This window comes from Lactuca sativa, chromosome 7 (genome assembly GCF_002870075.4).
Source record: "Lactuca sativa cultivar Salinas chromosome 7, Lsat_Salinas_v11, whole genome shotgun sequence".
NCBI classification, from domain to species: Eukaryota; Viridiplantae; Streptophyta; class Magnoliopsida; order Asterales; family Asteraceae; genus Lactuca; species Lactuca sativa.
This window is the reverse complement of record NC_056629.2, coordinates 178,716,964-178,738,833: the sequence shown is the minus strand read 5'-3', so window position 1 is coordinate 178,738,833 and position 21,870 is coordinate 178,716,964. Positions and strand designations below refer to the sequence as shown.

The 21,870-nt window shown below is 34.4% G+C and overlaps 2 protein-coding genes across 2 annotated transcripts; both read right to left on the bottom strand.

Moving 5' to 3' along the window:
* Positions 1-8,481: 8,481 nt before the first annotated feature.
* Positions 8,482-9,410, bottom strand: LOC111914586 (disease resistance protein RGA5). The gene is made up of 3 exons (XM_023910297.2): positions 9,319-9,410; positions 9,161-9,239; positions 8,482-8,953 (listed from the first exon to the last, which is right to left on the bottom strand). Exons 1-3 carry the CDS (start codon positions 9,325-9,327, stop codon positions 8,706-8,708), a joined length of 336 nt encoding a protein of 111 aa, XP_023766065.1. The 5' UTR covers positions 9,328-9,410; the 3' UTR covers positions 8,482-8,705.
* Positions 9,411-20,693: 11,283 nt separating this feature from the next.
* Positions 20,694-21,644, bottom strand: LOC122194435 (heavy metal-associated isoprenylated plant protein 47-like). The gene is made up of 3 exons (XM_023910291.3): positions 21,506-21,644; positions 21,337-21,415; positions 20,694-21,141 (listed from the first exon to the last, which is right to left on the bottom strand). The coding sequence occupies exons 1-3, from the start codon at positions 21,512-21,514 to the stop codon at positions 20,888-20,890; spliced, it is 342 nt and encodes a 113-aa protein (XP_023766059.2). The 5' UTR covers positions 21,515-21,644; the 3' UTR covers positions 20,694-20,887.
* Between the last annotated feature and the right edge of the window lie 226 nt (positions 21,645-21,870).

Sequence of the window (21,870 nt, the reverse complement as noted above, 5' to 3'; positions counted from 1 at the left end):
TGATTTAGAAAAAATCATGCTAGTGAAATGATATCCATAATGATGATATGATATGTGCATGGAAATTTGATGTGATGTAAAATGTTATAACTTGTAATTTATTGTTTTCATGTTTACATAAGAACTTGTGAAGTAATAAGCTAGAAACAGATGATAATAAATATGCATGATTACTTATGGAGTTTATATGTGTAACTCCTTGAAAGATAAATTAATAATTAATTAATTAAAAGGGGAATAAACTAGTGGGACGAATGATAGCAACCTAGACATAGGTATGTACCATATCCAAATTATTTGATGGCCTAATGGGTTGAAAGATACCAATAGGATAAGTGTTGAAGCCAATAGAGATGTCGAGTGGTTATTCTAGACAATCACTTGGGACATCGTCCTTGTGGTGGGTGGACTGGAGTGATGTTGGCAAAGCGGTGGGGGCAGCGCAAACATCACGTGAGATTTGGGAGGTGTAACATGGTGATACTAGCACTGATTGTACTAATGTTACGGATGAGAGTCGCACCTCACCTAGTGCATTGGGTCGTGTCGGTCACGTTAGTAGTAAATAAGATACTTGCCTTGGGGATTCTGACGAATAATTATACCCATAAATAGGAAGTATCATTGTAATAATTACAAAGGTGACTGGCAGGGGGTAATTATTAAAGATGAAAAAGAAGGTTAATATTATCCCATAATATTATAGCGGTGAATAAAATAACAGTTAGTCACAAAGATGAATAATGAAAGATAACTAAATGGCTTTAATGATGAATTATATTAATGAGCACTATTGTGATGTAAGTATTGTATTTGATGTAAGTGTTGTATGTGATGTAAGTGTTGTATAGTGAAGTGATGTATGTGATGAGAGTGATATATGTGATGATTATATGATATATCTTATGTCATGCTATGTGAGTACCTAAATGTGTACTTATAGGACGTATTGTCTTACCCATTTGGGGTATGTGTGTTCCATAATACTATATTACGACTGACTCACTTAGCTTATGCTGACACTTATTTCTTTGCTTGTTATTTGTCTTGGATTTGAACATGTAGCATGATATGATGCCTTGGAGAGGATGAGAATCTTTTGGGGTAGTTACATTAATATATTAGAGATGATACCACTTTGGACATGTCGATGAGTTTTCATTACTTACAGTTTTAAGAACTTGTGTTTGGTTGGTTTTATGAACTTTAATTTGATGAAGGTTGTTTTTAGTAATAAAAGTAACATTGGTGATATTTTTATAAAATTCAAAACAAGACCTCAGCTAATGTATATTCTGTTAAATAAATGTTTAAAAAAATAGTGAAAAATCACGGTGTGACAGATGGTCCCTCTAGTTCCAAAAAAATCGAGTTTAGTTCTTAACTTTTTCTTATCCTCCAAAAATGTCCATGTAGTTTCATTTGTTACACTACTAGAAAAACAGCCTTTTACGACGCTCATTGCGCGTCGTAAAAGGCCCAGACGACGCGCAAATGCGCGTCAAGGAAGGCCCTGTCATAAAGAGAGACGACGCGCATTTACGACGCTCATTTACGACGCGCAATTACGACACGCAATGCGTATCAAGAAAGGCCCTGTCATAAAGGAAGACGACACGCATTCATGTGTCGTAACCTTACGACGCGCATGTTAATGACACGCAATGCGTATCAAGAAAGGCCATGTCATAAATGAAGATGACACACATTTTTCATATTAAATTTGCATTTCATGTCTCATAATAAAATACCATATACAAATAATACAATGCATTGCACAAAAGTTAATGTTATACAAATAATCATTCCAATAGTAGACAAATGTAATACATCAAATGTGAAAAAGATGAAAGTCATCAACTAATAATAGTTGAACTACAAGAACTTGTTGCCCACCTTCACAACATCCGAGCTACTTTGCTTGACATTATGCACATCAACAAGACCTACACATGGCAAATCGGTAACTTAACATGCAATACAATAAAGAAATATGTTTAAAAATTTTCTATTGTTTTGAACACCTACATAAACAGCAAGCTTTTTTATACTCGGTAACTTAACATGCAATACAATAAAGAAATATGTTTAAAAAATGCGTATAAATATCAAAAAACAAGATAGGAGCCAATCATTCTATGATAGAAGGAAAAATATGCCTAGAGAACTATGAAAAAAATATGAAACAAATGAATGAAAGTGCATTGCTATTTCTTTAATACTCGCTGCAATGAGTAAGACTTGGCCATCATCCATAGTTTTGAAGGACATTGATGTCTCGCTATGCTGCACATACTAAAAATAAAAAAGAACAAAATTGAGTAACATATGGACTTATCTAGCTTGCTGAAATAGACATACAAAAGATTTTGTTGTACTAGCTTGCTGAAATAGACATACAAAAGATATCAGGAAATGACCAAAATGCCCTTGTGTGAAAGTAGCTGGAAAATAAAATTGGTTATTTTTTTAATCAGCCTAACAAGAATAAAGGCAACTGCTATGCAAGATCTAACACGATAGAGAAGTTACTTACCAGAATTTCATGATATACAAATGTACGAAGAGCCTCCCGTCACAGCCTTAATCTTAGGCCTGAAGTACTTGACTGAATCCAGATAAGAAAGATAAACATAACAAAAGCACTTACAAGATAACAAAAACACTTACAAGAATATGAATCATAATCTTAATATCTCTTATTACAAAGAGTCCAATGCAAACTTCCCCAATAACCATCCACTGGTCAGATAAAACACAAATTAAGTAGTAAGTTAACAAATTAAACAACATTCAAACGTATATTTTCTAGTGAGAATGTAAATTAGTGATTTAATATTCAAATAAACTGAATTCAAGTAAACTAACCTTTTCAGGGTGACAATTTGGTTTAAAGCTGTGATTTATAAAATGACCCAAGTTTCATTTAGCACAAGCATCTATAACCTGAAAATAAAACAATAAAAAAGAAACCATGTGAATAGACCTTTATGATAGGAATCACAACTACCAGTAGTTCTATTTTCAGTTTTTTATTGAGGAACAGAAAAGCATGAGTGTAGACATTTATGACTGGGCATGGAGCAGTTCTTGGCGTAGTGTTGATGCTACATCTAAATGATCATAAATGTTACACATCAGCAAAACTGATTGGAGAGATTTGATGTAAAAAGATTAAATTTATGCACCCAAGACCTGATGTTGATGACCAAAAGCAATGGAATCAGCAAACCAAACAGATGACAAGTTTTGCAAACCTCTCCCAAAATATGCACTTGCTCTTTCAACATATGGGAGTCTATCTCTCTCCCTGATGGATAATCAGTTAGCATCTTTTCCCCTTTCTGGCCATACTTTTGGGTAGCTACAGGGTAGTCCCCAGATGTGAATTTTGGTGAGTCTTGCATGGTTGAACCATAGCCACTTCGCCTTTCTAACATAGAAGGTCCAACTCCTTTGCTACTTGTAGCTGGATCCTAAAAAGATGACATTAAAATTTACTGAAGCATGATCTAATTCAACATTCTTAACTAAAAATTTGATTCTTGAACTAAATAAATAATCATGAAAAAGAATTGAAGGTTAATGTAGTAAAAGGATAGGAAAAGGGTAAAGCTAGCATACATGATAGAAAGTCATTACACCACCCACCTTATCAATCATAACAATTAACTTCCAAATTAATTAAAATATATAAGTTTTTTTAATACATACAGTGATATTCAGAGTCTTCCTCAGCTTTCTCCTTATGCAACAGGTGTAGCGGCAACATGATAATATCAAAGAATAAGCCATATGACATTTTTACCCTTGTTATGTTATGTAAATACTAAATAAAATGTTAAAAGAACCTTACTCATGTGTCTGTTTGTGGCCACAAATGCTATCTTTGAAAATGTCCCACAGGTAAAGCTTTCGAAATATAAACAACCATTTCATGTAATGCACCCTTATCAAATTATCTTGTCTAATTTTTGTTTTGGTTTTATGTCTATTTAGGGTGTGCTTTGGAGCAATAAATAAATTTATTCAGACAGAAAAGTCAAATTTTCAAGTCAAGGCAACCCAATACAAAAAACTTAAGAATAAGAGTAAAGTAGCCAATATTGTAGCATGTTGGATCACCTTTTTCAGCAATCGTCATCCAAAAATCTGGTCCTCATGGATATTATGATGTGAGAAATGTCCAAGTTCAAGTCAAAGTCCAACAAACTATACTTTTACTATTCAAAATAAATGATCCTATCATAACATAACAATCACGTTTGAGTTAACAGATATGGGAAAATAGGAAATAAAATACAATACCTGAACCCGATGCTGGGCTTTGACTGTGGGTGGACCCACTCTTATCAAGAAGATACCCAACTTCTAAAAACTCTAATAGAGATTCCGTTTGAGGATTACAAATATACCCTGGGTTTTAACAAAATATATATTTCTTTATTTATTTTAGGAAAGAAAAAAAATATGTTGTAAATATAAAAATATACCTGAAAAGGAATGATTAGCGACAGTTTGAGAAGAATTGTAACAAGGAACAGTGCGAACAAACTCAAAAGGTTTATTACTCCCTCTGGATTCCGGTGGAATCGGAATTCGAGATTCCATTTCATGCCGTGTTTGGTTGACAATTTGGAGTCAATTCAACTTTTCCAGATTTCTTGAAATTCCATGTTTGATAATACAGCTAAGAATGGAATCGTGGATTCCGTCAGAATTGGCATTCCATATTCCATTTTGAAAAACCGGATAAATTCAATTCATTCAAATTTCATATTTAATGGACTTCAACCATTCGTGGGGGTGAGTGGAAGGAATTTAGTTTTATTCTTTCTTTTTTATTAAATGACGAAATACCATTGTAATATGTTCAAAAAGAGAGTGAACCTTTGATAGTGCAAAGAGTTAAGAGTGCATGCCATTTTTAATCACGGTCGAAATTTGGTTGTAATCTTTCCATTAAAGAAACAAAAAAACAAAAAGCTTCTGATTCATCTTACATGATGAACAAGATTAGAGAGAGGAGATCACTCATGCCCTGTGAGAAAAAAGAAATTATTTATTTCAAATATTAGCAAAATATTGTGTTTATAGTTTAAGAAAAACAAATAAAAATTAACGATCAAAGTTTGGTTCTGTTGCAAGGTTGGGTGTTAAAAAACATTTATAAAACGTCTGTTAAGTCTAAGTAAAATGACTATTTTGCCATTATCTTCATCTTCTCAATCCCCTTCATCTTAGTTTAATTTTTGGGCTTTGGTCTGGTTGGAGTTTAAGATGGAGAATGAGGAATTTATAGGGTTAGAGGATGAAGGAGAAAAACACAGGGGCAAAGTAGTCGTTTTACTTGGACTTCACGGACATTTTTAACACCATGGATAAATCTTGCAACAAAACTGAACTTTATCGACCACTTGTGCAACAAATAAAAATTCTTAATGAGAACCATAACTTTATATAACCAATATTTTATCTTAATGAAAACTATACCTGATTCATATAAACAAACCTATTACAAACATGCTATAATTGGTATTTTACTTGTGCAACAAATAAAAATTCTAAATGAAAACCATAACTTTGCAGGTCACTATGGTTCGTGGTTAACTATTTAGTTAGTTGTTTCTCATTCATTAATAGTTTAAAATATGCTATAATTGGTATTTTTGAAGGGAGTTGTGCTGGTAAAAAGTTTAGCTGCTAAAGAACCTTCTGCACTTGGTCTGGATACTTATTACAAGCAATATTATCTCTGCTTGGCTGTTGCTGCTGCAACAACTATCAAGTGCTACCATTTGTTTATTGAATATATATATATATATATATATATATATATATATATATATATATATATATATATATATATATATATGATTCATCATTTACATTCTTTTTTGGAGACAACAGATAGGATTCTAATCCTCCAAGATATTTGAGAAGCTAAATGAGGCTGTCAGTGTCTACCAAATAAGAATTTGTTAACTGCTTTGTCAAACACAGGATTGAAGTAGAGAAAGGAAAATTCAACGAATAAAGTTATTACCCATAACCCATTTTTCCCTGACCAGAAAAAAAAACTAAATAAAACTGCGACAACTGTTTTATTATAGAAAACTAAGTCTACAGGGGCATTTTTGGCCAAAATCTACAGTAATATTCAAGCTATATAACAAAAATATAATGACCAGACAAAAGAAACCCAAGGAAGTTATTACAGAAAATTAAGTCTACAGGGGCATTTTTGGCATTTGTCCTTGAAATTAACGATTTGGAAAGTGCAACAATATTTACAAACTATTTCATTAACCTCATGACCTGTTGTGATTACAGTATTAAATCAACACCAGATGAGATTGCAGGTGAGAATAAGAAATTTTTTTTACCTCTTTCTTTATATTTTCCAAAAATGGAACTTACAGATAGCATGAAAAGGATGAAACTTACAGCCAAAACAAGAAAAGGGATAACATATAGCATGACAACCATTACTCCAGAAAGCCCAAGGATCATCTGGAATATAAGGACATTTAATGATTAAAGTTTGAATGGTGATTATCTTAAAAATACTATTAATTAAATGCTTTGCTAGATGATTAAAATACCTTGGACGAAATATAAAATGAAGTGAAGCGAGGAGTGTCCCCCAATGCCAAGGATATATAAGCAGACATCACAAGGTAGCTTATCTGAAAAATAAGCAAAAATATAAACCATGTACTCTCACATGAAATTAGATCCATCAAACTAAAACACCATCAAAATTTCCCATATGGTGGACAAAGATCAAACACACACACACAAGAACACAAAACAAGCTCTTAGCAAAATTGTTATAGTATCTGTAATACTTTCTCTTTTCAAAAGCGACATTTTCACAAACACATTGCAAAATTTCACCAAGAAAGGAAACCAAATTAATTTCAAACTGCATCATCACAGTACCATTTATTCATTCTAGAAAAACTGACATACAACAAGATGAAACGTAGATTGACATGAATTCTGAAGCAAATCATACAACATACAGAAACCATTATCAACAGAGAATGAAAGTGGTAGTGAGCAACGACCGAGAGTCACCAGACTATGATTCAGAAGTCGTGATTTAAAACCCTAAATTGGAAACACAAAAACCCCAAATATTTATAGAAACAATCAACAAAAGAGTTCAGTACTAGAAAAAAATAAATAGAATACGGTTGTTTACCAAAATAGAGTACGGGATAGCATCTCGTATTATGTTGTACGCACTTACATCCGGCCTATGAATGCTTTGACGTCTTCCCTTAATAGTTGGTGTGTGATGAGTCGAATAGAGTTCTTGTATGCCAAAACCCTAGATGGATGTGAGATTGAAGAAGAAAAGCGTATGTGGGGGAAGTGTTTTTGAAGCTCTTGATGAAAATCACGATTATATGTAAGGGGGAAATAAAAGCCCTAGTTGCTGGTCGCCATTATGTGATCTTCAGGAATGAACGCGAATTTTTAAGAAAATTTTTTATAGAAACGATTATATGAGTTGTCGATGTGTATAGCAGAGATGGTATCTTGAATAGGGTTTGCAGAGAGAAGGGAATAAGAGAATGAAGGGAGATCTTAAAGCGGGTACTTAAAAATTTTAGAATTTTAAGAGGATTTCATTTCCCCCTTTTAAAAACGCGTGTTTTGAGTAAAAATCATAAAGCGACATTCACAGAGGACGCACATTTTAAATAAAGTGCCCTCCGTGTTTTTAATTTTTTTACATGAGACATTAATTTAAGGGCACGCAATAATGCGTGACCTAAATCCTTAATTTTTTTTAAAGAGATAACACTTTTTTAATGTCACTCTCTTTTGCGTAACATGAATCAATGAGTGTCATGGTTTGCACGTCGTAAAAGGGTCTTTTTCTTGTAGTGTTATTTTGGATATGTCTGGCTACAATAAGTGAAAATGTTGCATCTTAAGAATTTTGTTGTTTTTAGTGACACTAACTTGCATTTTCTCGAGTCTCCAGCCTTTGATTCACCGGAAGTGCAAATTGACATTGCTGCTCAACGTCATTAAGACTTTGTTTCTTTTTTTAGTGATTCATTTCTTTTTGTATAAGCTGTATTTGGTGTGGAATAAGTATTACTTGCAATTTTTTTTTACAGAGGCCACACAAGGAGCAAAACATTGATCTTTAGAAGATGGCATCAACTACGAACTTAATTATCTTCTATAATTTTTTATTCTATGACTGTGACAGATGATCCTTCTAATTGTTGTTTGAACTTTGAACATGCGAAGAGAGAAGTCAAAATATTACAAGCTTTAAATTCCACAATGCATTTGTATAGGATTCCTATATGTATATAGTTATGGAGTAAGTTCTAAAACTGTACTTCGTTTTATAGCAATAGCATACATCCTTTTTTTTTTGTGCAATATCGAATGCCAGATATTTTCTATTTTAGAATTATAATAGGTTGAAAAGAAAAAAAAACAAAACGATTCTGGAAGACTTTTTATATATAATATATATTTGAAATAAGATGCTTAATAAACTAATTTATATAACGTCGACCGAAATTAGGTTTCCCATATATTACAAACACGATACTACATCAAGGGGCTCTTATTCTATACAATGCAAAATTACCCCATAGAAAATTTATGCTAATGATGCAGCAATATAAAACTAATTTCTTCTACTCTGTTCCATTTTTAATAATATCTCAAATCTCATATGCATATGCATAGTAAGGCATCCCATAGTTGCCGTAGTAGTATTGGTACGGATTAAAATTTAGTGACGCCACCGTTGCGGCGGCTGGTTTCTTCTCTTCCACCGGACCAACACTCAGCAGCTCTGTGTATCCGACACCTTTCCTTAGCAAGGTCGTCAGTTCAACTGGGTCAATTCCTTCTCCGGTCACAGCTATCTGGTCTTTATCTGAACCGACGAAAGAAGCTGATTCCACACCTGTTCAATTTTCAGATCATGATTTAGTCAAGTAATTCAATCAACTCCCATTGAGGTTAACATTTAAGTCGTAAAAGTGAAACTAGCAATTTCTCTGGAAAACTACAATCGTTTGAAAATTGGGACACTTGATATATATGAACTTGAGAATGTGAAAGAAGTAGTAAAAGAAATTGTGAAGGGGAAAATCATGAAACATGATCTTACCGAAGAGACTAACGGCGATTTGAAGAGCCTTACGAGCTTTCTTTTCGGTGTTCATTGTGACCTTCACCACAATCTTTTGCTGCAAAACCAATCAATTACACAAATTGAGATCGAGTATTCAAAACAGAGTTGAATTGAACGAGTAATTAGGTATATACCTTTGCCATTTCTGTGAATTAGATGATGATTTGGATCTTGTAAATAGGAAAATAAGAGGACTTAGAGAAGATGTCTGAAGAGTGAAAGTTGTTAGATGGTATTTATAGAGCGTCGATTGAGTTCACACTTCACAGTAAATCACAAAGGAGGAAGACGACGAGGTCAACGCCGTGGGAAGGAAACTTCCCACTAGTTACAAATAATTCAATTACTTTTCAAAGCTTTTGTTTGCATGAGTTTTATTTACATAAAATTTCAAATGGCCCCTTTTGCTTTTTTTTTTACATCATTATTGTTCACATAAAATAAGCCTGACATACAAATGAAGAAAGGTAACAAAAGGTGATACACAGAGCTTTTTCTTATATATGTATCCCAATGCTATTATTATTTATTGATGGTTATAAAAATAAATAAATTTTTATAGTAAATTTATAATTATCAATCAATTATTTTTAAAAAAGTATTAATTAAGAGTCTTATGTTTTCTTATTAAGATAAAGTTATCATTGTTTTAAATAAATATGTGAAATTATTTTTCAAAATATATACAATATTGGATGGTTTCATAACATATAATTTTTTACGTTCAACGTAAATAAAATCATCATGTTATATAATAAAATATTAAATTTTGACAAATTTGACAGAAAATTGTAATCTGTGTTTTCTTATTCATCAACTGAAAATAAACAGCCCAAAAGTATTTATACTCAACAAAAGAAAACCTAGATAAGCTAGGAAAAGATAAATATGCCAGCTAAAGTAACTAGATAACTAACGGATCAAAGATAACTAATAGAGAAAAGATAATGACGTCTACACTCCCTCTCAAGTTGGACTGTGAATATCACGAACACCCAACTTGCCTCGGAGATATTGAAAGCGATCCGCACCAAGAGCTTTGGTAAAAATGTCTGCGGGCTGATGCTCAGACTGAATAGCTAAAGTTTGTATTTCTCCACTGGATACTCGCTCACGAACAAAGTAACAATCCATCTCTACATGCTTTGTGCGTTCGTGATAGACAGGATTAGGAGCAATATGACGAGCAGCTTCATTGTCACACATTAACGGAGTAGCTCCCTTTTGGGCAGCACCAAGATCACAAAGTAACCACCTCAACCATAACACTTCACATACCGTACTTGCCATAGCTCGGTATTCGGCTTCTGCTGAAGATCTAGCAACAACACTCTGCTTTTTCGTCCTCCAGGAGACAGGTGAACCACCAATGGTAATGAAGTAGCCTGTACAAGAACGTCTTGTTGATTGACAACTCAACCAACTTGCATCACAATAAGCTATTAGGTCTAAATTGCCTTCATCCGGCAAAAATAAACCTTGACCTGGGGTAGACTTTAAGTAACGAAGAACTCTAAAAGCAGCATCCATATGAGATTGTCTTGGTTTACTCAAGAACTGACTTAATTGATTAACACTAAGAGAAATATCAGGGCGAGTCACGGTGAGATACAAAAGTCTACCAACAAGGCGACGATATGTTGAAGCATCTACCTCAGGACTAGCATCTTCCTTTTCTAGTTTGAGATTCTGCTCCATAGGGAAAGCACTGGGACGACACCCTTGAATATGACAATCTTCAAGAATGTCAAGAGTGTATTTCCTTTGACTTATAACAAACCCTTTAGATGATCTAGCTACCTCAATACCCAAAAAATATTTGAGTGGGCCCAAATCCTTGATACTAAATTGTTTATGGAGATGATCTTTAACCTCTTTGATTTTGCAATTGTCGTTTCCCATAAGAAGCACATCATCAACATAAATGAGAGCAACAACATGTGTCGTTTTGGTCTTGTAAATAAACATAGAATGGTCAGCTTTCGATTGCTGAAAGTTATCATCAATAAGAGCTTTAGTAAACTTCTGGTATCAGTTTCTGGAAGCTTGCTTCAGCCCATAAATCGATTTTTGAAGTTTGCAGACACGATCTTCCTTTGATTTGAGAAACCCTTGAGGCACTTTTGTGTACACTTCTTCCTCCAAGTCCCCATGTAAGAAGGCATTATTTACATCAAGTTGATGTACCTCCCAATGTTTTTTAGCAGCAACAGCAAGAGCACAACGAACAGTAACCGTTTTTGCAACTGGTGCAAACGTTTCATGAAAATCAACTCCTTCGATTTGTGTGTACCCTTTTGCAACAAGGCGGGCTTTATACCTTTCGACTTCTCCATTTGGCTTGAACTTGATCTTATAAACCCATTTTGATTCAATTGTTTTCTTTCCTGGAGGTAGGGTAGTTAGAATCCAAGTACCATTGGATTTTAAGGCTGCAATTTCCCTTTTCATCGCCTCTTGCCAATTTGGTTCTTTAGACGCTTGCAAGAAGGTTTTCGGTTCAATAGTAGAGGTAATAGCTGCAAGAAAGATACGATGGGGCTTAGAAAACTTGTTATACGTGACATATTGAGATATGGGATATGGTCTTGCTGTATCTGAGTTGGAAATAGTAGCCGAGGGATCAATTGAAGGAGGTAAGTCGGTGATAAAACCATCCAGGTGCTTTGATTTTGTTCTGACCCGGGTACTCTGTCGAGGAGTTTCCGTAGGTAAGCTTGTGTTAGGCTCATGATAGGACACAGTAGAGTCATCAGGAGAGTTATTAACAGTTTCGTTGATTTGTTCTTCACTGTTATTGTTTCCATTTGCATCCCCCTTTTTTGTCTCGTTTTCAATAGCCTCTATAGTAGGTTCAATCACAGTTGTAGGACTGTAATTCTTGATAAAATTCTCTGCATTATTCATACATTCAGCAAAAGTATTATCGTCAATATTTTTATATCCTTTATAATTGTCATCAAAAGGAAAGACATTTTCGATAAAGGTTACATCACGGGTGACTTGAATCTTGAGGGTCTTTAAATCATACAATTTGTATCCTTTTTGTCCATTGGGGTATCCAAGAAAGATTCATGCTCTCCCTCTTTCACTAAACTTGTCGGTTTTGGCAGTTTTGTTGTGAGCATATGCCAAGCAACCAAACACTCTAAAATGATCATATGTTGGTTTCTTTCCCAATAGAATTTCATGAGGGGTCTTATTTTCTAGAACCGGGGTGGGTAATTTATTTATAATGTATGCAGTTGTTTGCACACATTCCCCCCAAAATTCAATTGGAAGAGAGGCTTGAAACCGGAGAGCTCTAGCTATTTCTAACAAATGTCGATGTTTCCTTTCAACAATCCCGTTCTGTTGAGGGGTGTGTGGGCAAGAGGTCTCAAGAAGGATTCCATGAACTTTATAAAATTCTAGCATTAATCTAGATTGGAACTCTGGCCCATTGTCTGTTCGAATCCTCTTTATATGTTTTTCAAATTGAGTCTCAACCATGTTGTAAAACATAGTCAAGTAGTATGGTGTTTCAGACTTGTTTTTCATGAGGTACACCCAGACACCACGGCTATAATCATCAACAATGGATAAGAAGTAATGTGCACCACTAAAAGAAGCATGATGATAACGACCCCAAATGTCAACATGAATTAAATCAAAGCAACTAGTAGTTTTTGCAAAGCTAAGAGGAAAAGGTAATCTGTTCTGTTTGGCACGAATACAAGAATCACAAAATTCATAACTAGAACCTCCTATACTTCCTATCTGTGGTATTTTCTTGATGACTGCATCAGATGCATGTCCTAATCTTTTATGCCAAACTTCATGTTTAATCCAAACTGACATGGCCACCTCTTTACCCTGAAATGGCTCCAAATAGTACAGTCCATCTTTCTCTCTACCCGTCCCAATCAGGTTCTTCGAGACTAAGTCCTGTACATAGCATTTATCCGGGAAAAAGGTCAAAAAACAGTTTAAGTCCTTAGTGATTTTGCTCACAGATACCAGATTACATTTAAAACCTGCTACACCCAACATATCTCTTAATTTAAACTCATCAGATAGGTGAATGTTTCCTAGTTTCTTCACAGCCACAGATTCTCCATTTGGAATAGTTACAGAAGTATGGTTAGGATTAATTTTCACGTTCTTCAACCAATTTTCATGGTGGGTAACGTGATCACTAGCACCCGAGTCAATGATCCAAGGTACAACCAGATTAGAATTCTTACCAGTCATGTTGGCAGTGGCACGGGCAGTTTCGTTGACTTGTGTGGCATGCAAAAGCTTGAGTAACTTATCATAGTCTTCTTTCGTTATGTTTGGCATATGTTTCTCACCAGCAGTTGTTGCAACAGCACGTGGGGATACCTTAGCTTTGTTATTTTGAGGTTTAGTTCCCTTCGGTGTCCACCACTCCGGGTAACCAACAAGTTCAAAACAACCCTCCATCGTGTGTCCGGACTTTTGACAGTGTGTACACCAACGGTCATCGTTTTTTCTTTTACTGTTGTTCGACGACTGAGATTTTCCCTTGCCAAATGCTTTATTGTTGGGTTTTCCGGAAACTTGAAAAGTTGTTGTGTCGTTGCCGGAAGAATGAGCCATTGCAACCTGTCGTTGTTGCTCATCTTGACTTACCAGGTGGTATGCGACACCTAGGCTAGGTAGAGGATCAGTACTCAATATTTGTGTTTTGACCACATTGTATTCCTCCTTTAAACCCATCAAGAAGTCATATAGTCTCTCATTCTCACGTATCTTCAAAAACTCCTTTGCAACATCACAGGAACATCCATCGCATGTACAGGTCGGTGTGGTGCTTATAGATTGAACTTCATCCCATATACTTCTTAATTTCATGTAGTAGGCAGAAACAGTCAGATCATCTTGACGTATTGTTGTGACCTTTCTTCTAAGTTCATAAGCTCGTGGTGTGTTTTCTTTTCCAAATCTTTCTGCAAGATCCATCCATATGTCACGGGCTGTTATGGAATATTTGACACTACCTTTGATCTCCTTTTCCATTGCACTGATTAACCATCCTCTCACCATAGCGTTACACCTTTTCCAGTTCATCAGGTCTGCTAAGTCTTCTTTAGGCATGGGTAGGCTACCATCGACGAAGCCAATTTTGTTCTTGGCAAGCAGCGCATTAGTCATCTCACATTGCCAATCGCTATAGTTTCCGTCCCGAAGCAAACTCTCTCCAACAAAATTCTGTCTGGGGTGATCAGCCGTGGTGAGGAAGTATGGTGATAAATATCCATCACGGTCTTCTCACTTGAGGAACTGGGCTTTTCTCCACCTCCAGTCATCGAATCTAATCAGATCTTCCAAACCTGCTCTGATACCATGACAAATTTGACAGAAAATTGTAATCTGTGTTTTCTTATTCATCAACTGAAAATAAACAGCCCAAAAGTATTTATACTCAACAAAAGAAAACCTAGATAAGCTAGGAAAAGATAAATATGCCGGCTAAAGTAACTAGATAACTAACGGATCAAAGATAACTAATAGAGAAAAGATAATGACGTCAACATAGTAGATTGAAAAAAAAAAAAAAAAAAAACAAACATATATGATAATCCGCGAAGGTTGAAAAAAAACAAAACAAACATATATGATAATACACGAAGGTGATTAAGAAAATATTAAATAGTGAGTTTACATTAAATGGAAAATTTATATAGTTGGAAAACGGAAATGTGGCAAGTGTAATTAAAATCTCTTTCATATAGCTTATATATTGAGAAGGAAATGAAAATCCTTTATATATCCATCTATATTAGTTTTTTTTCCTATATGATCGCCTGTTGGTGAATTCCAACCTACCTAGCCATCTTTATTAAATGTTCAGACTTTATGTCTTTTTTTACATATATTTCATATGATTCTTTGATCCGCAGAGTTTTTCCCAAAAATCACCAACCTATAATCCTTCTTTGTCCCTAAGGCCAAGGGATATGGGACTCATTTTTGTGCGTCAAGGCTGAGGTGGCATGCATTTTGATGCGTGAACACCACCCCCCTCACAGTAAATGTGGTGTGGATTGATGCCGATTACGCCTCCTTACGACCAATAGAATTTCATTTGCGCAGACTTCTCTCTATCTCTCTCTTGCTTTTCTCTTTCTCTCTCTTTGTTCACTGGTTATTCACTAGTAAACACCACCATGGTAGTAAACATGTAGTGAATAAGTTATTGGGATGATGTGGCATCCCTTAAACGCGTAACCATACATCATGACCTAATAATGTTTTTTGAACAAATGAACATATGCCAATAACATGTCATTTACTAAAAAAAAGGAGTACAACTAATCAAATTGTTCATGACACCTACATAAAGAATAAATGTCATTTTCTAAAAAAAGATGAAATGCAAAGAGAGGCCACTTGCGTAATTACGATACTAATGAGCACAATGACATAAATGAGGATACATGCATAAAGGCCACTTTATATTTTTGGCAATGGGAAGACGATAGAGGGGTGTCATCTGTACATGTAGCAAAAATTCTTACGGATAGCAGGTTATTAGATGTTACTACCAAAGCTGAAAATTTCTCCTCTGGAACAATAGAGGCGTCAAAAAAAGTACATTGTTAAGGGATGATTCTAGATTGTTTAATGTACGCATTTATTCCAATTTTTTATTGAACTCAAATTTGATTGAAATTTGAAAAATCTATAAATAAATATGTATTAAATTCAAAAATAGCAACTAACTTTGGGTTAAACTCAAATTTTACACTTTCTTTAAAATTTTCAAGTTTGTTACCTCGAAATAGGTTCTATTTTTGGATTCAACCCAAAAATAAAATACTTTTTTACAACATTGGATTAAAGCCAAAAAAGCAACCAACTTTGGATTAAAGCCTTACTCTTTTTGAACTCAATTATGCAGTTGATACATAGTACATTCAAGATTTTTTTTGAAAACTCATACCTTTAAACGTCATTTTATAAGAATTTCACTATGAAACATATCTCGTGATCAGAAACTGTAGGCATCATTCAAAAATTTCACCATCTCCGTCAATTGTAACTCATAAAGTTTCATTTTTTTAAATAGAGACCGAATATTTATATACTAACCCGAGAAGTATATGTGACCGCCATGTTTGCATTGCATATATATCTTAAGCGTCCAAGCAGGCCCGTCCCAGAGGGTGGGCGATAGGGGCGACCGTCCAGGGCCCATCTTTCAAAAGGGCCCAAATTTTTTATGGAAATGGTTATATTTAGAAGATAACACAAGTAATTTTCTTTCAATTATTGAGTTATTATAAAAAACTTGATGACATTTATGTATTTTAGGGGCCCATTTTTTTCTCTCGCCCTGGGCCCAAAATATGTTTGGAACGGCCCTGCGTCCAAGGAAAATTGTTCTAACAAAATTTTCAATATCCATGATACTTTTGTTTCCCTTGTTAATCTATAAAGTTTAAAATAAATCATATAAAGAAATAATAATATCTTGTAATTTTGATAGATATATACAAAAACATCAAGAAATCTTACAATTTTCATGTGTAAAGGAGGTCCCATAGGACAAAAAGATTACGGCTAGAAGGACCGCCATTCTTGTGAATTAACTCCTTTATTGGTAAACTTGAGAGTTCCTAAAAAGTTAGGAAAATGGATAAAATTAAAGAAAATAGAAATATATATATATATATATATATATATATATATATATATATATATATATATATATATATATCAACTGAATATTGATTGTACCTTCTTGAACCTCTTCTCATGCAACACGTTTCACCTCCATCTCCATCAATTTGAAGATCAAGGTGATCCTCTTTCTCCTTACCTGTTCATTATCGCTATGGAAGGTTTGAGTGTAGCTCTCAGGTCGGCTTGTGACAAAGGGATCTTCAATGGTGTTCAAATCCCGGGTAATGGTCCAATCCTGTCCCACCTCTTCTATGCGGATGACGCTCTGTTTATTGGGGAATGGTCAAGATCAAACCTAAAGAACCCGGCACGCATTCTTAGATGTTTCCACATCGCTTCGGGACTAAAAGTTAACTTTCATAAATCGAAAGTATTCAGAATTGGAGTTGACCCGACTGAAACATCGAACTGGGCTAATCTCCTCGGGTGCGTTTCAGGGGATCTTCCATTTGATTATCTCGGAGTGCCGGTTGGTGCCAATATGAATTTTAAAAAATACTGGAAGCCTATAATTAAGAAATTTCAGTCTAAGCTTTCCTTATGGAAGGCTAACTCGTTATCGTTTGGTGGTAGGCTCACCTTAATCAAATCGGTTCTAGGTAATCTGCCTACCTACTATTTATCCTTATTCCGAGCTCCTATGGGTGTAATAGAAGAATTGGAAAAGATTAGACGTACCTTCCTATGGGGAGGTTGTGAAGATAGGAAGAAAATTCACTGGGTTTCCTGGGACAAGGTCCTGGCAGCTAAAGAAGATGGGGGACTTGGTGTCGGATCCATACAAGCTTTAAACATTGGTCTGCTCGTGAAATGGTGGTGGCGGCTGAACAATGAAACACATTCTTTGTGGGCTAAAGTAATATTCGATATACATAATTTGGCGAATAAACCGATTGATTTCTTATCTTCACAAAGGTACTGTGGTGTATGGAATAATATTGCCAGCACCAAAAAGGTTTTGTGTGAGCTTGGAATTGAGATCCATGATATCTTTAATATTAGAATTATGTCAGGGAACAATACCCTATTTTGGTATGACCATTGGCTTGGTTCTGGCAGCCTAAAATCAAAATACCCCAACTTATTTGAATTGGAATCTAAGAAAAGGTGCACTGTTGCGGATAGGGTCGGCGGCTTGAATCAAAACTGGAGGTGGAAAGCTAGGCCTGCTATTCAAGGGCTTGATTCTGAAGTAAACGATCTAATTTTCTAACGTTCAATTAAATTCGGGAATGGACCATTGGAGATGTAAACTATCATCGGATGGTAGGTTCTCTGTGGCTTCCATTCGACAGCTTGTTGACAAGCTGAAAATCATTACCCTAGTTACCCCTGTGATTTTATGGAGTAAAATTGTACTGATTAAGGTGATATGTCTTGTATGGAGAGCGGTACAACATCGTATACCAACTGCTACTGCCTTGGAAAGGAGGGGTATTTCGGTCAACTCAACATTATGCAGCTCATGCATTGGAAGTTCTGAATGTGCTGATCACGTGTTGATCAACTGTCCGTTTGCTAACAGGATTAGGAGCTGCATTTGAAGATGGTGTGGTATTACAAGTGAACATGAGTCTATAAAAACCATCAGAGACCTGATACACTTTGCTAGCAAATGGGGAGGGAATAAAAAGAAACGGAAATGATTCGTTGTGATATGGCATGCTCTGGAACTTATGGCGATTCAGGAACAAAAGATTATTCCACATGGAGGGTATTTCTGTCCATAATGGTTCGGAATGTATTAAGGCTATGACCTTCTATTAGGTAAAACATAGGAGTAATAAGGGTATATGTAGTTGGGAGGAATGGTTGAAATCTCCATTTTATGTCTTGTAATTTTGCACTTGTATGTTTTTCTTGATTTGGTCCCTCTTCTAGTTCCTTGCTAGGGGAGGGTTCCTTTCTTTAATAAAATATTTGTCGTTTCCAAAAAAAATATAAATAATATTTATATTTAAACCATATAAAATTAGTTGGTTGAATGAAAGAGTATTATTGAATAAAATGAGATGGAGGAAAGGAATTATCTAGGTACAAATCAGAAAACAATCATTTATCTAATACTTGTCAATGGACTAATCAAATGCAATTTTACTAGGCTCCTTTCATTATTTTCTATATATGGCATCGACACATAAAAATTAAATCGATATAGAGGAAGGAAAGAGTCAGTAGTTAAAAACATAAATCAAATAGGAGTCCAATTGAATAGCAAATCCAAAATATGCCCATTTTCATTTTTGTTACACTTTTCCTATCTTCAATCTTCTGGGATCATGAATCATCAGTTTCATACAATAAATAAATTTCCATTGATTCTCGGTGTAGTCATGTAGACCTTATCGAGAATAAATCGACATGGCTTTGATTTGTGGTGAAATATGTCGATCAGTTAATCGTCACAGTAGATGGTGCCGAGAGTTCAGAGATTTGGATTTAAAAGCTTAATTAAATTGAATCCCTAATCTCCTCAATTGGGAATTTAAACTGAATCCCGTAATATCCTCAATAAATATACATATATTAATTTGGATTTTTAAAATCCAATTAAAAATTTAGCAGATTTTGGATTTGAGGAATGGATTGGAAAAGATTGAGTGGGAAAACAAAGGAGAGGAGCTCTAGAAAAGTGACACGTGGCATAAGCTCCAAAAATACGACACATAGCATAGTGGACTACCCTTTTATTAATACTAGACTAGATATGAGACTCATGTATTACATGTGTTTATTTAAAAAAAAAACTAAATATAAAATTATAAACATTTGAGAAGTTTAAATTTATAAGAAAAATGAGAAAATATTGAATTATAAAAATTAAAGTGTTTTTTCTCTAAATTAAAAAAAATAACTTAGATAAATAAATAAAGGAAATTAATGAAGCTTTAATTTAGTAATTTTGAAATAAAAAGAAAAGTTCAATAAGAAAATTAATATGTATTTATTATTGCATTTAAATACTATATGAATTAATAAAATTGAAAAAACCATAAAATGACATGTGGAATAAAAAAATTCAAAATAACCATAAAATGACATTTAACAAATTATATAAGAGTGTGACAAGTTACAAAAAAAAAAAAAAAAAAAAAAAAAAAAAAAAAAAAAAAACCCTCCATTTATTAGTGTAGGGGTATGTTAGACGATGTCTTTGTTAAAGTTAATCAATTAGTCTTTTCCACCTATTTTATGTGATTGATTTAGATGAGTTCACTTCTACATCATTTTTAACATTGCTAGCGAGATAATTAATTTCAGCATTTATAATGTCATGTGTTATCTTAGTGATATGTCATCTTTGTATTCTGCTCATGTTGTTGAATCTTTGACTTTTAGACCTATATGAATTGACAAATGATTATTTGATTTTAAGTAAAGGTCTCGAAGGTCTTGAACTCTCGATCAAACATGGCTTAAATTGAAGATGAATTTCTATTCTTCGAGCCTAAAATATTGAAGAAACAGCCATCCATTAAATGGGAACTTCTTTGGTAGCTGGCATTGGAGAATTCTACCCTACATGAAGCAGAGTGTAAAACAAGATATGCATATTCTAAACCTGATGTGATTGTAACCAATTTTAGATCTTTGTTATATGGTGATATGTTTTTAACATCGACTCAGTTTATCTACTATGATGTGGTTCCTTGTCATCAATCTGAACATTTTTTATACCATGGAGTAATGGTTAGTGTATTTTATAATAATGAACATCTTGTAATTTGAAGATCAAGAGGTTTTACCTTGAACGTTCAAAGGACCGATGATATACGTAATCGACAAGACTTTTTTTTTTTTTTTTTTTGAAATAAGATGCTTAATAAACTAATTTATATAACGTCGACCAAAATTAGGTGAGAAATTAAATATTACAAACACAATATTACATCAAGGGGCTCTTATTCTATACAATGCAAAATTCCCCAATAGAAAATTTAAGTTAATTATGCAGCAATATTAAACTAAGTTCTTCCACTCTGTTCCATTTTTAATAATATCTCAAATCTCTTATGCATATGCATAGTAAGGCATCCCAAAGTTGCCGTAGTAGTATTGGTACGGATTAAAATTTAGTGACGCCACCGTGGGATTTGTTTCCTTTGCGGCGTCTGGTTTCTTCTCCTCCACCGGACCAACACTCACTAGTTCTGTGTATCCGACACCTTTCCTTAGCAAGGTTGTCAGTTCAACTGAGTCAATTCCTTCTCCGGTCACCGCTATCTGGTCTTTATCTGATCCGACGAAAGAAGCTGATTCCACACCTGTTAAATTTTCAGATCATGATTTAGTCAAGCAATTCAATCAATTTCAATTGACGTTAACATTTAAGTCGTAAAAGTGAAACTAGCGATTTCTCTGGAAAACTACAATCGTTTGAAAATTGGGATACTTGATATATATGAACTTGAGAATGTGAAAGAAGTAGTAAAAGAAATTGTGAAGGGGCATGATCTTACCAGAGAGACTAACGGCGATTTGAAGAGCCTTACGAGCTTTCTTTTCAGTGTTCATTGTGACCTTCACCACAATCTTTTGCTGCAAAACCAATCAATTACACAAATTGAGATCGAGTATTCGAAAAGTATTCAAAACAGAGTTGAATTGAACGAGTAATCAAGTGTGTACCTTTGCCATTTCTGTGAATTAGATGATGATTTGGATTTAGTAAATCGGAAAACAAGAGGATTTAGAGAAGATGTCTGAAGAGTGAAAGTTCTGAGAGGGTATTTATAGAGCGTCCATGGAGTTCACAGTAAATCACATAGGAGGAAGACGACGAGGTCAACGTCGTGGAAAGGAAACTTCCCATTATTTTCAAATAATTTGATTACTTTTCAAAGCTTTTGTTTACATGCGCGTTATTTAGATAAATGTTTCAAATTACCCCTTTTGCTTTTTTTTTCAGCATTATTATTCAAATAAAATAAGCTGTCAAATGAATAAAGGTAACAATAGGTGATACATATTACTTTTTCTTATATGTGTATCTT

What these genes read in the sequence shown, in the direction of transcription:
- LOC111914586 (XM_023910297.2), bottom strand. An exon ending in AATCGCCGTTAGTCTCTTCG is followed by an intron (nt 8,954 to 9,160) that starts GTAAGATCATGT and finishes AAAATTGAACAG; the next exon opens with GTGTGGAATCAGCTTCTTTC.
- LOC122194435 (XM_023910291.3), bottom strand. An exon ending in AATCGCCGTTAGTCTCTCTG is followed by an intron (nt 21,142 to 21,336) that starts GTAAGATCATGC and finishes AAAATTTAACAG; the next exon opens with GTGTGGAATCAGCTTCTTTC.